The 15,204-nt window shown below is 44.2% G+C and overlaps 1 protein-coding gene across 2 annotated transcripts in view; it reads left to right on the top strand.

The window, feature by feature from the left end:
- Positions 1-15,204, top strand: part of LOC106604216 (glutamate receptor 3) — a 334,651-nt gene that overhangs the window by 275,261 nt on the left and 44,186 nt on the right. The window contains exons 13-14 of one of the 2 annotated variants that reach the window (XM_045717884.2): positions 1-47; positions 1,015-1,129. The exon at positions 1-47 is cut by the window's left edge and continues 201 nt beyond it. In XM_045717884.2, the coding sequence (XP_045573840.1) occupies positions 1-47; positions 1,015-1,129 (162 nt within the window). The remainder of the gene's footprint in view (positions 48-1,014; positions 1,130-15,204) is intronic. The other variant, XM_045717883.2, reaches the window with a different exon arrangement.

A 15,204-nucleotide genomic window follows, 5' to 3' on the forward strand; every position in this document is an offset into this window, starting at 1 on the left:
GACTCAAAAGGATACGGTGTGGCCACACCCAAAGGCTCAGCATTAAGGTGGGTGGGATAATATAACGATATTCTCCTTGTTGTTATAGTATTCCACCTACCCTGATGTCTTGTGTTTGGCCCTTCTTCTTCTTATCTTCTACCTTATTGTTTTGGAAAGGACCCAAAGAGGTAACGGTATCATATCTTTTTTATTGTTCTTGGATACCGAGGTTGATTTATAATTGTGATTTATGGATGTTTATATTTGTATATGTGTTTTAATGTTGTTGAATCCATTCCAGGGTGTTAGAGTTTAACAAATCATTTCATGTCTCAGTTTTTTCTCTCTTTCTATCTTTCCTTCTGTCCTGTGTGCTGTCCTTCTCAACGGTTGTGTTGTCACTTTCTATCTTTCCTTCTGTCCTGTGTGCTGTCCTTCTCAACGGTTGTGTTGTCACTTTCTATCTTTCCTTCTGTCCTGTGTGCTGTCCTTCTCAAAGGTTGTGTTGTCACTTTGAATTTCTACCAGCGCAGCGGTTTTTCCATGTAGCCTTTAAAAAGCTGCACTGTCACTTGTGATGAATGTTAATTACACGGTGTTTGCTGCTGTTGTTTTTTCCTCTCAGCGATGATGACTAGTGTCCCGACCCTAAACTACCTAACCCCTCATGCCTCCTGTCCAATATGTGCCACTATGTTTGCTCTTCATCTAAGCCTTACTGATCTATCTAGCTCATATTCGTCAAACAGTTTGTCTTTTTCATACCTAGATCATTTTCATAATAGATATAATAGTTAATAATAATATTACTAATAACAATAATCACTATTAGTGGTAGTCTACCGTTATCAACTATCATCATTATCGTTATAACTATTACTACAACTATACGATACTACTACCATACTATAGTACTACTATACTATACTACTACTACATGATACTACTACTATACTATACTACTATTAACTATGCATTAGATTTCTCACGGACCTGTGCATTTTCTTACAAGTTATGTTTTATCGTTTCAAGAAATGCTGTTAACCTGGCAGTGTTAAAACTGAATGAGCAAGGCCTGTTGGACAAATTGAAAAACAAATGGTGGTACGACAAGGGCGAGTGCGGCAGCGGGGGAGGTGACTCCAAGGTCAGCCTCGATGTCACCAGATTGGGTACCATGGTGCAGAGTAATCGGCAAGCTGTTAATAATAGTCGATAGGAATCATTGATTATTGATTAGATTTATATTATAGCGCTTTGATTTTCTAACGCGCTTAGTTAGCTACAATACAACCCAACCCAAAACAAATGTTGAGTCCCAACCAGGCTCAAAGGTAGACTTTCTGTCATTTAACAGACTCTGACCAGTCTATGGAACAAAAGATCAAACTAAGAACCCTTACTTGGCTAATACACAGAGAGGATAATGAGGTAGCATGAAGCGTAGTAAAGGAGATGTACTGGTAAGGCTAAGCTGAGTTGTTTGACAAAGACAGTTGTGTGAGGAAGGATACAGATCTGTGGACCAGTGTTTGGTCGTGTGTTTGACAAGGAGGAAGTCTACTTATTTTCACTGCTTCTCAGTGATGGGAGGGATGCGAAGAGGATAGCGCTGTCCTGCAGTTGGAAAAGGAGGAGATGGATTTAACTCTGTCTTTAACATCTACAGGGCAGCAGATGACATCTGTCAAGTATTATATGCCGGCTAGAGAAAGTAGAGCCAGTTTGAGGTCTATTTAGCTTTAACAGTATCTCTGTCAGATTGGACGGATCTCTGACGAAAATATACCTGGTGTAAGTTATATATTACATGATAAGTATGTATTTTATAAGATACCTTTCATAAATAGTTTATCGCAAACTATTTCTGAAAACATGGCATCTAGATGCCAGAGACTGCCACCTTCCTCTTGTGAAGGCCACGTCTGTATTTCATAACATTATTCTTGTCTTGTCTGACACAACATGGCTTCACAGCTGCTCATGTCATACAGCTGCTTCTCTGGACATCCCATGCGACTGGCCTAGAGAAGCCATGCTGGGCTCTAGAGCCCGTTGGCTGAAACCCCCCAAAATGGCTGCTCAGCTGAGGCATTTCAGCTCAGGGAGGCGAGGCGAACAGCGGAGTCTTGAGGGGACTAAGCATTACGGGCAAACGTGAGAATTCTAATCTCAAAGAGAAGGTCTGATCTCTTTGGGCTGTGGGTCATGTGGTACCACTACATTCAATTCAATTGAGATTTTATACACGGTGGAACTGCCCCTATAATTGGTTGCTTTTTCATAATGATTTTATAAAAAAAATCTATACAATTGTAGGTGGTGTCAAGTGTTTTTACCCAATTTACCACTTGATTGCAACATGAACAACCAAGAGCCAGAATTGAGCCCAATAACCATTGTGATAATCAGGTTTCTCTTCTGCTTGCTATTCTACTCGCTTCACAAGACATGATCCATCCTGGGAATCAATAATGCAATAAGAGTGTGTTTGACTTAGCCTTGTTAACTTGGTATCACCAGACTACGTTCCATGGAGCTTGCATCATGCTATTTTAAAGAGGGCATTGACATTTGGTACAGTTCAGATCAAATGAATGACTAATGACTCAGTCGTGACTCATACAATGAATTAGGTCAGCTAAGTGGCTTGATTACAGATGATCTGTGACAGATACTGTGGTTTACAGAAGGTGGCATGACTTTCTAAGGTCATTTGACATGAATTCTCAGGAACTGCAATGTTATACTAATATGACATGTTGAAAATAGCATCATGGCTAACGTCTCTATAATATCTATACCAAGTAATGTCCTACCACAACACCTGACCTTTCTCTCTCTGCTTTTCTGTTTTATCTCCATAATGTACACAAATACGTGTCCTATGTTTTTATATACGGTTGCAAAATTTCACTAACTAAAAAAGTCCCAGTAAATAAACAATTCTGCGTTTCCCAGAAATCCCTGTTTGAGGATTCCTTCTGGCAGGGTTCCATTCCTTGCTTATTCTCCCCCTTATTCAGGGAATCCTCCCATAGGGGTTTCTGGAAAACCTAGGAATTATGGGAAATTCACAGGAATTTTGCAGCTCTATTTTCAACCATGCATTTCTGCTAATAATCTGTGTTGTATAGTCAGTATGCTGAGTGATGTTGAGGCCTGCTCAAAGCTGTGACGGCTGCGTTAGGAGAGCAGTATCGTTGCTTCTCTGACATGTTTCCTTCTGCCTTTTATCTGGACCTGCTCAGGTATGTATGGTTTTTCATCCGTTCAGGATCATGGAGAAATGTATTGATCCAAATGTGAGCTTACAATACATTCATACATTAATTAGCATTTTGATCTCTACTGCTCTTAACCGTTCACCGTGCACACCTCAATGTCTGGTATTTATCTCTGATGAGCAACGGCATCGTCGGTGGAAGACAGACAGTGTGTGAACTTTGGTGATCATCTGTGGGTGTTCAAAGGTTATTTCTCCAGTATCTCTCAATAAGTCTGATGTCCCTGTCTCGGCTCTACGGGATACTATGGGAAAAGACAGCTTACCTGGACTCATCCTTCCTGAGCATCCTGATCCCCACACCACACACACACACACACACACACACACTCACAAACACACACACACACCACATCATTGCTCACCTAGATTGGGTTTCAGGCTCCAACATCACGGAGCATGTTAACAGATTACTGCATTATTAATCAATGTTTTCCCAGTCGCCCTATTACCATTGGCCATGAGGGAGCTACTATTGTACACAGAGATGTAATCTTCTCCTGCTGATGATAATGTATGGTGACCTAAAGGTCCAAGGAGGACGTTGTTCACCAGTGAAACCCAAGACATATATTATCCATTCATAATGTTTTAATTGGCCTAATTTGTCTCTATAGGGGCTGTAGAGTATAGCACCACCAGTCTGTTTCTATAGGGGCTGTAGAGTAGAGCACCACCAGTCTGTTTCTATAGGGGCTATAGAGTAGAGCACCACCAGTCTGTTTCTATAGGGGCTGTAGAGTAGAGCACCACCAATCTGTTTCTATAGGGGCTGTAGAGTAGAGCACCACCAGTCTGTTTCTATAGGGACTATAGAGTAGAGCACCACCAGTCTGTTTCTATAGGGGCTGTAGAGTAGAGCACCACCAGTCTGTTTCTATAGGGGCTGTAGAGTAGAGCACCACCAGTCTGTTTCTATAGGGGCTGTAGAGTAGAGCACCACCAGTCTGTTTCTATAGGGACTGTAGAGTAGAGCACCACCAGTCTGTTTCTATAGGGACTATAGAGTAGAGCACCACCAGTCTGTTTCTATAGGGGCTGTAGAGTAGAGCACCACCAGTCTGTTTCTATAGGGGCTGTAGAGTAGAGCACCACCAGTCTGTTTCTATAGGGACTGTAGAGTAGAGCACCACCAGTCTGTTTCTATAGGGACTATAGAGTAGAGCACCACCAGTCTGTTTCTATAGGGGCTGTAGAGTAGAGCACCACCAGTCTGTTTCTATAGGGGCTATAGAGTAGAGCACCACCTGTCTGTTTCTAATGGGACTGTAGAGTAGAGCACAAACAGTCTGTTTCTATAGGGGCTGTAGTGTAGAGCACCACCAGTCTGTTTCTATAGGGACTTTAGACTAGAGCACCACCAGTCTGTTTCTATAGGGACTGTAGAGTAGAGCACCACCAGTCTGTTTCTATAGGGGCTGTAGTGTAGAGCACCACCAGTCTGTTTCTATAGGGGCTGTAGAGTAGAGCACCACCAGTCTGTTTCTATAGGGACTGTAGAGCAGAGCACCACCAGTCTGTTTCTATAGGGGCTGTAGAGTAGAGCACCAGTCTGTTTCTATAGGGGCTGTAGAGTAGAGCACCACCAGTCTGTTTCTATAGGGACTATAGAGTAGAGCACCACCAGTCTGTTTCTATAGGGACTGTAGAGTAGAGCACCACCAGTCTGTTTATATAGGGACTGTATAGAGCACCACCAGTCTGTTTCTATAGGGGCTGTAGAGTAGAGCACCACCAGTCTGTTTCTATAGGGGCTGTAGAGTAGAGCACCACCAGTCTGTTTCTATAGGGACTGTAGAGTAGAGCACCACCAGTCTGTTTCTATAGGGGCTGTAGAGTAGAGTACCAGTCTGTTTCTATAGGGGCTGTAGAATAGAGCACCCCCAGCCTGTTTCTATAGGGGCTGTAGAGTAGAGCACCACCAGTCTGTTTCTATAGGGGCTGTAGAGTATAGCACCACCAGTCTGTTTCTATAGGGACTATAGAGTAGAGCACCACCAGTCTGTTTCTATAGGGGCTGTAGAGTAGAGCACCACAGTCTGTTTCTATAGGGGCTGTAGAGTAGAGCAGCACCAGTCTGTTTCTATAGGGGCTGTAGAGTATAGCACCACCAGTCTGTTTCTATAGGGACTATAGAGTAGAGCACCACCAGTCTGTTTCTATAAGGGCTGTCGAGTAGAGCACCACCAGTCTGTTTCTATAGGGACTATAGAGTAGAGCACCACCAGTCTGTTTCTATAAGGGCTGTCGAGTAGAGCACCACCAGTCTGTTTCTATAGGGACTATAGAGTAGAGCACCACCAGTCTGTTTCTATAGGGGCTGTAGAGTAGAGCACCACCAGTCTGTTTCTATAGGGGCTGTAGAGTAGAGCACCACCAGTCTGTTTCTATAGGGGCTGTAGAGTAGAGCACCACCAGTCTGTTTCTATAGGGACTGTAGAGTAGAGCACCACCAGTCTGTTTCTATAGGGACTATAGAGTAGAGCACCACCAGTCTGTTTCTATAGGGGCTGTAGAGTAGAGCACCACCAGTCTGTTTCTATAGGGGCTGTAGAGTAGAGCACCACCAGTCTGTTTCTATAGGGACTGTAGAGTAGAGCACCACCAGTCTGTTTCTATAGGGACTATAGAGTAGAGCACCACCAGTCTGTTTCTATAGGGGCTGTAGAGTAGAGCACCACCAGTCTGTTTCTATAGGGGCTATAGAGTAGAGCACCACCTGTCTGTTTCTATAGGGACTGTAGAGTAGAGCACAAACAGTCTGTTTCTATAGGGGCTGTAGTGTAGTGCACCACCAGTCTGTTTCTATAGGGACTTTAGACTAGGGCACCACCAGTCTGTTTCTATAGGGACTGTAGAGTAGAGCACCACCAGTCTGTTTCTATAGGGGCTGTAGTGTAGAGCACCACCAGTCTGTTTCTATAGGGGCTGTAGAGTAGAGCACCACCAGTCTGTTTCTATAGGGACTGTAGAGCAGAGCACCACCAGTCTGTTCCTATAGGGGCTGTAGAGTAGAGCACCAGTCTGTTTCTATAGGGGCTGTAGAGTAGAGCACCACCAGTCTGTTTCTATAGGGACTATAGAGTAGAGCACCACCAGTCTGTTTCTATAGGGACTGTAGAGTAGAGCACCACCAGTCTGTTTATATAGGGACTGTATAGAGCACCACCAGTCTGTTTCTATAGGGGCTGTAGAGTAGAGCACCACCAGTCTGTTTCTATAGGGGCTGTAGAGTAGAGCACCACCAGTCTGTTTCTATAGGGACTGTAGAGTAGAGCACCACCAGTCTGTTTCTATAGGGGCTGTAGAGTAGAGTACCAGTCTGTTTCTATAGGGGCTGTAGAATAGAGCACCCCCAGCCTGTTTCTATAGAGACTGTAGAGTAGAGCACCACCAGTCTGTTTCTATAGGGGCTGTAGAGTATAGCACCACCAGTCTGTTTCTATAGGGGCTGTAGAGTAGAGCACCACCAGTCTGTTTCTATAGGGGCTGTAGAGTAGAGCACCACCAGTCTGTTTCTATAGGGACTATAGAGTAGAGCACCACCAGTCTGTTTCTATAGGGGCTATAGAGTAGAGCACCACCAGTCTGTTTCTATAGGGGCTGTAGAGTAGAGCACCACAGTCTGTTTCTATAGGGGCTGTAGAGTAGAGCAGCACCAGTCTGTTTCTATAGGGGCTGTAGAGTATAGCACCACCAGTCTGTTTCTATAGGGACTATAGAGTAGAGCACCACCAGTCTGTTTCTATAAGGGCTGTCGAGTAGAACACCACCAGTCTGTTTCTATAGGGGCTGTAGTGTAGAGCACCACCAGTCTGTTTCTATAGGGACTTTAGAGGAGAGCACCACCAGTCTGTTTCTATAGGGACTGTAGAGTAGAGCACCACCAGTCTGTTTCTATAGGGGCTGTAGTGTAGAGCACCACCAGTCTGTTTCTATAGGGGCTGTAGAGTAGAGCACCACCAGTCTGTTTCTATAGGGACTGTAGAGCAGAGCACCACCAGTCTGTTTCTATAGGGGCTGTAGAGTAGAGCACCAGTCTGTTTCTATAGGGGCTGTAGAGTAGAGCACCACAAGTCTGTTTCTATAGGGACTATAGAGTAGAGCACCACCAGTCTGTTTCTATAGGGGCTGTAGAGTAGAGCACCACCAGTCTGTTTCTATAGGGACTGTAGAGTAGAGCACCACCAGTCTGTTTCTATAGGGGCTGTAGAGTAGACCACCACCAGTCTGTTTCTATAGGGGCTGTAGAGTAGAGCACCACCAGTCTGTTTCTATAGGGACTATAGAGTAGAGCACCACCAGTCTGTTTCTATAGGGACTATAGCGTAGAGCACCACCAGTCTGTTTCTATAGGGACTGCAGAGTAGAGCACCACCAGTCTGTTTCTATAGGGACTATAGAGTAGAGCACCACCAGTCTGTTTCTATAGGTTCTGTAGAGTAGAGCACCACCAGTCTGTTTCTATAGGGACTATAGAGTAGAGCACCACCAGTCTGTTTCTATAGGGACTGTAGAGTAGAGCACCACCAATCTGTTTCTATAGGGGCTGTAGAGTAGAGCACCACCAGTCTGTTTCTATAGGGACTTTAGAGTATAGCACCACCAGTCTGTTTCTACAGGGACTGTAGAGTAGAGCACCACCAGTCTGTTTCTATAGGGACTATAGAGTAGAGCACCACCAGTCTGTTTCTATAGGGACTATAGAGTAGACCACCACCAGTCTGTTTCTATAGGGACTGTAGAGTAGAGCACCACCAGTCTGTTTCTATAGGGGCTGTAGAGTAGACCACCACTAGTCTGTTTCTATAGGGGCTGTAGAGTAGAGCACCACCAGTCTGTTTCTATAGGGACAATAGAGTAGAGCACCACCAGTCTGTTTCTATAGGGACTATAGAGTAGAGCACCACCAGTCTGTTTCTATAGGGACTGTAGAGTAGAGCACCACCAGTCTGTTTCTATAGGGACTGTAGAGTAGAGCACCACCAGTCTGTTTCTATAGGGGCTGTAGAGTAGAGTACCAGTCTGTTTCTATAGGGGCTGTAGAGTAGAGCACCACCAGTCTGTTTCTATAGGGACTATAGAGTAGAGCACCACCAGTCTGTTTCTATAGGGACTGTAGAGTAGAGCACCACCAGTCTGTTTCTATAGGGACTGTAGAGTACAGCACCACCAGTCTGTTTCTATAGGGACTATAGAGTAGAGCACCACCAGTCTCTTTCTATAGGGACTATAGAGTAGAGCACCACCAGTCTGTTTCTATAGGGGCAATAGAGTAGCGCACCACCAGTCTGTTTCTATAGGGTCTATAGAGTAGAGCACCACCAGTCTGTTTCTATAGGGACTATAGAGTAGAGCACCAGCAGTCTGTTTCTATAGGGGCTGTAGAGTAGAGCACCACCAGTCTGTTTCTATAGGGGCTGTAGAGTATAGCACCACCAGTCTGTTTCTATAGGGGCTATAGAGTAGAGCACCACCAGTCTGTTTCTATAGGGACTATAGAGGAGAGCACCACCAGTCTGTTTCTATAGGGGCTGTAGAGTAGAGCACCACCAGTCTGTTTCTATATAGGCTATATAGATCACTTCCAGTCTGTTTCTATAGGGGCTATATAGATCACTTCCAGTCTGTTTCTATAGGGGCTATATAGATCACTTCCAGTTTGTTTCTATAGGGGCTATATAGATCACTTCCAGTCTGTTTCTATAGGGGCTATATAGATCACTTCCAGTCTGTTTCTATAGAGACTATATTTATCACTTCCAGTCTGTTTCTATAGTGGCTATATTGATCACTTCCAGTCTGTTTCTATAGTGGCTATATAGATCACTTCCAGTCTGTTTCTATAGGGGCTATATAGATCACTTCCAATCTGTTTCTATAGGGGCTATATAGATCACTTCCAGTCTGTTTCTATGGAGACTATATTTATCACTTCCAGTCTGTTTCTATAGTGGCTATATTGATCACTTCCAGTCTGTTTCTATAGGGGCTATATAGATCACTTCCAGTCTGTTTCTATAGGGGCTGTAGAGTAGAGCACCACCAGTCTGTTTCTATAGGGACTATATAGAGCACCACCAGTCTGTTTCTATAGGGACTATATAGATCACTTCCAGTCTGTTTCTATAGGGGCTATATAGATCACTTCCAGTCTGTTTCTATAGGGACTATATAGATCACTTCCAGTCTGTTTCTATAGGGGCTGTACAAATCACTTCCAGTATTTTTCTATAGGGGCTATACAGATCACTTCCAGTCTGTTTCTATAGGGGCTATAGAGTAGAGCACCACCAGTCTGTTTCTATAGGGACTATAGAGTAGAGCACCACCAGTCTGTTTCTATAGGGACTATAGCGTAGAGCACCACCAGTCTGTTTCTATAGGGACTGTAGAGTAGAGCACCACCAGTCTGTTTCTATAGGGACTATAGAGTAGAGCACCACCAGTCTGTTTCTATAGGGGCTGTAGAGTAGAGCACCACCAGTCTGTTTCTATAGGGACTATAGAGTAGAGCACCACCAGCCTGTTTCTATAGGGACTGTAGAGTAGAGCACCACCAGTCTGTTTCTATAGGGACTATAGAGTAGAGCACCCCCAGTCTGTTTCTATAGGGACTATAGAGTAGACCACCACCAGTCTGTTTCTATAGGGACTGTAGAGTAGAGCACCACCAGTCTCTTTCTATAGGGGCTGTAGAGTAGACCACCACCAGTCTGTTTCTATAGGGGCTGTAGAGTAGAGCACCACCAGTCTGTTTCTATAGGGACAATAGAGTAGAGCACCACCAGTCTGTTTCTATAGGGACTATAGAGTAGAGCACCACCAGTCTGTTTCTATAGGGACTGTAGAGTAGAGCACCACCAGTCTGTTTCTATGGGGACTGTAGAGTAGAGCACCACCAGTCTGTTTCTATAGGGGCTGTAGAGTAGAGTACCAGTCTGTTTCTATAGGGGCTGTAGAATAGAGCACCACCAGTCTGTTTCGATAGGGACTGTAGAGTAGAGCACCACCAGTCTGTTACTATAGGGGCTGTAGAGTAGACCACCACCAGTCTGTTTCTATAGGGACTATAGAGTAGAGCACCACCAGTCTGTTTCTATAGGGACTGTAGAGTACAGCACCACCAGTCTGTTTCTATAGGGACTATAGAGTAGAGCACCACCAGTCTGTTTCTATAGGGACTGTAGAGTACAGCACCACCAGTCTGTTTCTATAGGGACTATAGAGTAGAGCACCACCAGTCTCTTTCTATAGGGACTATAGAGTAGAGCACCACCAGTCTGTTTCTATATTGGCTATAGAGTAGAGCACCACCAGTCTGTTTCTATAGGGACTATAGAGTAGAGCACCACCAGTCTGTTTCTATAGGGACTATAGAGTAGAGCACCAGCAGTCTGTTTCTATAGGGGCTGTAGAGTAGAGCACCACCAGTCTGTTTCTATAGGGGCTGTAGAGTAGAGCACCACCAGTCTGTTTCTATAGGGGCTGTAGAGTATAGCACCACCAGTCTGTTTCTATAGGGGCTATAGAGTAGAGCACCACCAGTCTGTTTCTATAGGGACTATAGAGTAGAGCACCACCAGTCTGTTTCTATAGGGGCTGTAGAGTAGAGCACCACCAGTCTGTTTCTATAGAGGCTATATAGATCACTTCCAGTCTGTTTCTATAGGGGCTATATAGATCACTTCCAGTCTGTTTCTATAGGGGCTATATAGATCACTTCCAGGCTGTTTCTATAGAGACTATATTGATCACTTCCAGTCTGTTTCTATAGTGGCTATATAGATCACTTCCAGTCTGTTTCTATAGTGGCTATATAGATCACTTCCAGTTTGTTTCTATAGGGGCTATATAGATCACTTCCAGTCTGTTTCTATAGGGGCTATATAGATCACTTCCAGTCTGTTTCTATAGACACTATATTGATCACTTCCAGTCTGTTTCTATAGTGGCTATATAGATCACTTCCAGTCTGTTTCTATAGGGGCTATATAGATCTCTTCCAGTCTGTTTCTATAGGGGCTATATAGATCACTTCCAGTCTGTTTCTATAGGGGCTGTAGAGTAGAGCACCACCAGTCTGTTTCTATAGGGACTATATAGAGCACCACCAGTCTGTTTCTATAGGGACTATATAGATCACTTCCAGTCTGTTTCTATAGGGGCTATATAGATCACTTCCAGTCTGTTTCTATAGGGACTATATAGATCACTTCCAGTCTGTTTCTATAGGGGCTATACAAATCACTTCCAGTATGTTTCTATAGGGGCTATACAGATCACTTCCAGTCTGTTTCTATAGGGTCTATAGAGTAGAGCACCACCAGTCTGTTTCTATAGGGACTATAGAGTAGAGCACCACCAGTCTGTTTCTATAGGGACTATAGCGTAGAGCACCACCAGTCTGTTTCTATAGGGACTGTAGAGCAGAGCACCACCAGTCTGTTTCTATAGGGACTATAGAGTAGAGCACCACCAGTCTGTTTCTATAGGGGCTGTAGAGTAGAGCACCACCAGTCTGTTTCTATAGGGACTATAGAGTAGAGCACCACCAGCCTGTTTCTATAGGGACTGTAGAGTAGAGCACCACCAGTCTGTTTCTATAGGGACTATAGAGTAGAGCACCACCAGTCTGTTTCTATAGGGACTATAGAGTAGAGCACCACCAGTCTGTTTCTATAGGGACTATAGAGTAGACCACCACCAGTCTGTTTCTATAGGGACTGTAGAGTAGAGCACCACCAGTCTGTTTCTATAGGGGCTGTAGAGTAGACCACCACCAGTCTGTTTCTATAGGGGCTGTAGAGTAGAGCACCACCAGTCTGTTTCTATAGGGACAACAGAGTAGAGCACCACCAGTCTGTTTCTATAGGGACTATAGAGTAGAGCACCACCAGTCTGTTTCTATAGGGACTGTAGAGTAGAGCACCACCAGTCTGTTTCTATAGGGACTGTAGAGTAGAGCACCACCAGTCTGTTTCTATAGGGGCTGTAGAGTAGAGCACCACCAGTCTGTTTCTATAGGGACTGTAGAGTAGAGCAACACCAGTCTGTTTCTATAGGGACAGTAGAGTAGAGCACCACCAGTCTGTTTCTATAGGGACTGTAGAGTAGAGCACCACCAGTCTGTTTCTATAGGGACTGTAGAGTAGAGCACCACCAGTCTGTTTCTATAGGGGCTGTAGAGTAGAGTACCAGTCTGTTTCTATAGGGGCTGTAGAATAGAGCACCACCAGTCTGTTTCGATAGGGACTGTAGAGTAGAGCACCACCAGTCTGTTACTATAGGGGCTGTAGAGTAGACCACCACCAGTCTGTTTCTATAGGGACTATAGAGTAGAGCACCACCAGTCTGTTTCTATAGGGACTGTAGAGTAGAGCACCACCAGTCTGTTTCTATAGGGACTATAGAGTAGAGCACCACCAGCCTGTTTCTATAGGGACTATAGAGTAGAGCACCAGCAGTCTGTTTCTATAGGGGCTGTAGAGTAGAGCACCACCAGTCTGTTTCTATAGGGGCTGTAGAGTATAGCACCACCAGTCTGTTTCTATAGGGGCTATAGAGTAGAGCACCACCAGTCTGTTTCTATAGGGACTATAGAGTAGAGCACCACCAGTCTGTTTCTATAGGGGCTGTAGATTAGAGCACCACCAGTCTGTTTCTATAGAGGCTATATAGATCACTTCCAGTCTGTTTCTATAGGGTCTATATAGATCACTTCCAGTCTGTTTCTATAGGGGCTATATAGATCACTTCCAGGCTGTTTCTATAGAGACTATATTGATCACTTCCAGTCTGTTTCTATAGTGGCTATATAGATCACTTCCAGTCTGTTTCTATAGTGGCTATATAGATCACTTCCAGTGTGTTTCTATAGGGGCTATATAGATCACTTCCAGGCTGTTTCTATAGAGACTATATTGATCACTTCCAGTCTGTTTCTATAGTGGCTATATAGATCACTTCCAGTCTGTTTCTATAGTGGCTATATAGATCACTTCCAGTCTGTTTCTATAGGGGCTATATAGATCACTTCCAGTCTGTTTCTATAGGGGCTATATAGATCACTTCCAGTCTGTTTCTATAGGGGCTATATAGATCACTTCCAGGCTGTTTCTATAGAGACTATATTGATCACTTCCAGTCTGTTTCTATAGTGGCTATATAGATCACTTCCAGTCTGTTTCTATAGGGGCTGTAGAGTAGAGCACCACCAGTCTGTTTCTATAGGGGCTGTAGAGTAGAGCACCACCAGTCTGTTTCTATAGGGGCTGTAGAGTATAGCACCACCAGTCTGTTTCTATAGGGGCTATAGAGTAGAGCACCACCAGTCTGTTTCTATAGGGACTATAGAGTAGAGCACCACCAGTCTGTTTCTATAGGGGCTGTAGAGTAGAGCACCACCAGTCTGTTTCTATAGAGGCTATATAGATCACTTCCAGTCTGTTTCTATAGGGGCTATATAGATCACTTCCAGTCTGTTTCTATAGGGGCTATATAGATCACTTCCAGGCTGTTTCTATAGAGACTATATTGATCACTTCCAGTCTGTTTCTATAGTGGCTATATAGATCACTTCCAGTCTGTTTCTATAGTGGCTATATAGATCACTTCCAGTTTGTTTCTATAGGGGCTATATAGATCACTTCCAGTCTGTTTCTATAGGGGCTATATAGATCACTTCCAGTCTGTTTCTATAGAGACTATATTGATCACTTCCAGTCTGTTTCTATAGTGGCTATATAGATCACTTCCAGTCTGTTTCTATAGGGGCTATATAGATCTCTTCCAGTCTGTTTCTATAGGGGCTATATAGATCACTTCCAGTCTGTTTCTATAGGGGCTGTAGAGTAGAGCACCACCAGTCTGTTTCTATAGGGACTATATAGAGCACCACCAGTCTGTTTCTATAGGGACTATATAGATCACTTCCAGTCTGTTTCTATAGGGGCTATATAGATCACTTCCAGTCTGTTTCTATAGGGACTATATAGATCACTTCCAGTCTGTTTCTATAGGGGCTATACAAATCACTTCCAGTATGTTTCTATAGGGGCTATACAGATCACTTCCAGTCTGTTTCTATAGGGTCTATAGAGTAGAGCACCACCAGTCTGTTTCTATAGGGACTATAGAGTAGAGCACCACCAGTCTGTTTCTATAGGGACTATAGCGTAGAGCACCACCAGTCTGTTTCTATAGGGACTGTAGAGCAGAGCACCACCAGTCTGTTTCTATAGGGACTATAGAGTAGAGCACCACCAGTCTGTTTCTATAGGGGCTGTAGAGTAGAGCACCACCAGTCTGTTTCTATAGGGACTATAGAGTAGAGCACCACCAGCCTGTTTCTATAGGGACTGTAGAGTAGAGCACCACCAGTCTGTTTCTATAGGGACTATAGAGTAGAGCACCACCAGTCTGTTTCTATAGGGACTATAGAGTAGACCACCACCAGTCTGTTTCTATAGGGACTGTAGAGTAGAGCACCACCAGTCTGTTTCTATAGGGGCTGTAGAGTAGACCACCACCAGTCTGTTTCTATAGGGGCTGTAGAGTAGAGCACCACCAGTCTGTTTCTATAGGGACAACAGAGTAGAGCTCCACCAGTCTGTTTCTATAGGGACTATAGAGTAGAGCACCACCAGTCTGTTTCTATAGGGACTGTAGAGTAGAGCACCACCAGTCTGTTTCTATAGGGACTGTAGAGTAGAGCACCACCAGTCTGTTTCTATAGGGGCTGTAGAGTAGAGCACCACCAGTCTGTTTCTATAGGGACTGTAGAGTAGAGCAACACCAGTCTGTTTCTATAGGGACTGTAGAGTAGAGCACCACCAGTCTGTTTCTATAGGGACTGTAGAGTAGAGCACCACCAGTCTGTTTCTATAGGGACTGTAGAGTAGAGCACCACCAGTCTGTTTCTATAGGGGCTGTAG

This window comes from Salmo salar, chromosome 05 (genome assembly GCF_965601325.2).
Source record: "Salmo salar chromosome 05, fSalSal1, whole genome shotgun sequence".
Taxonomy (NCBI): Eukaryota; Metazoa; Chordata; class Actinopteri; order Salmoniformes; family Salmonidae; genus Salmo; species Salmo salar.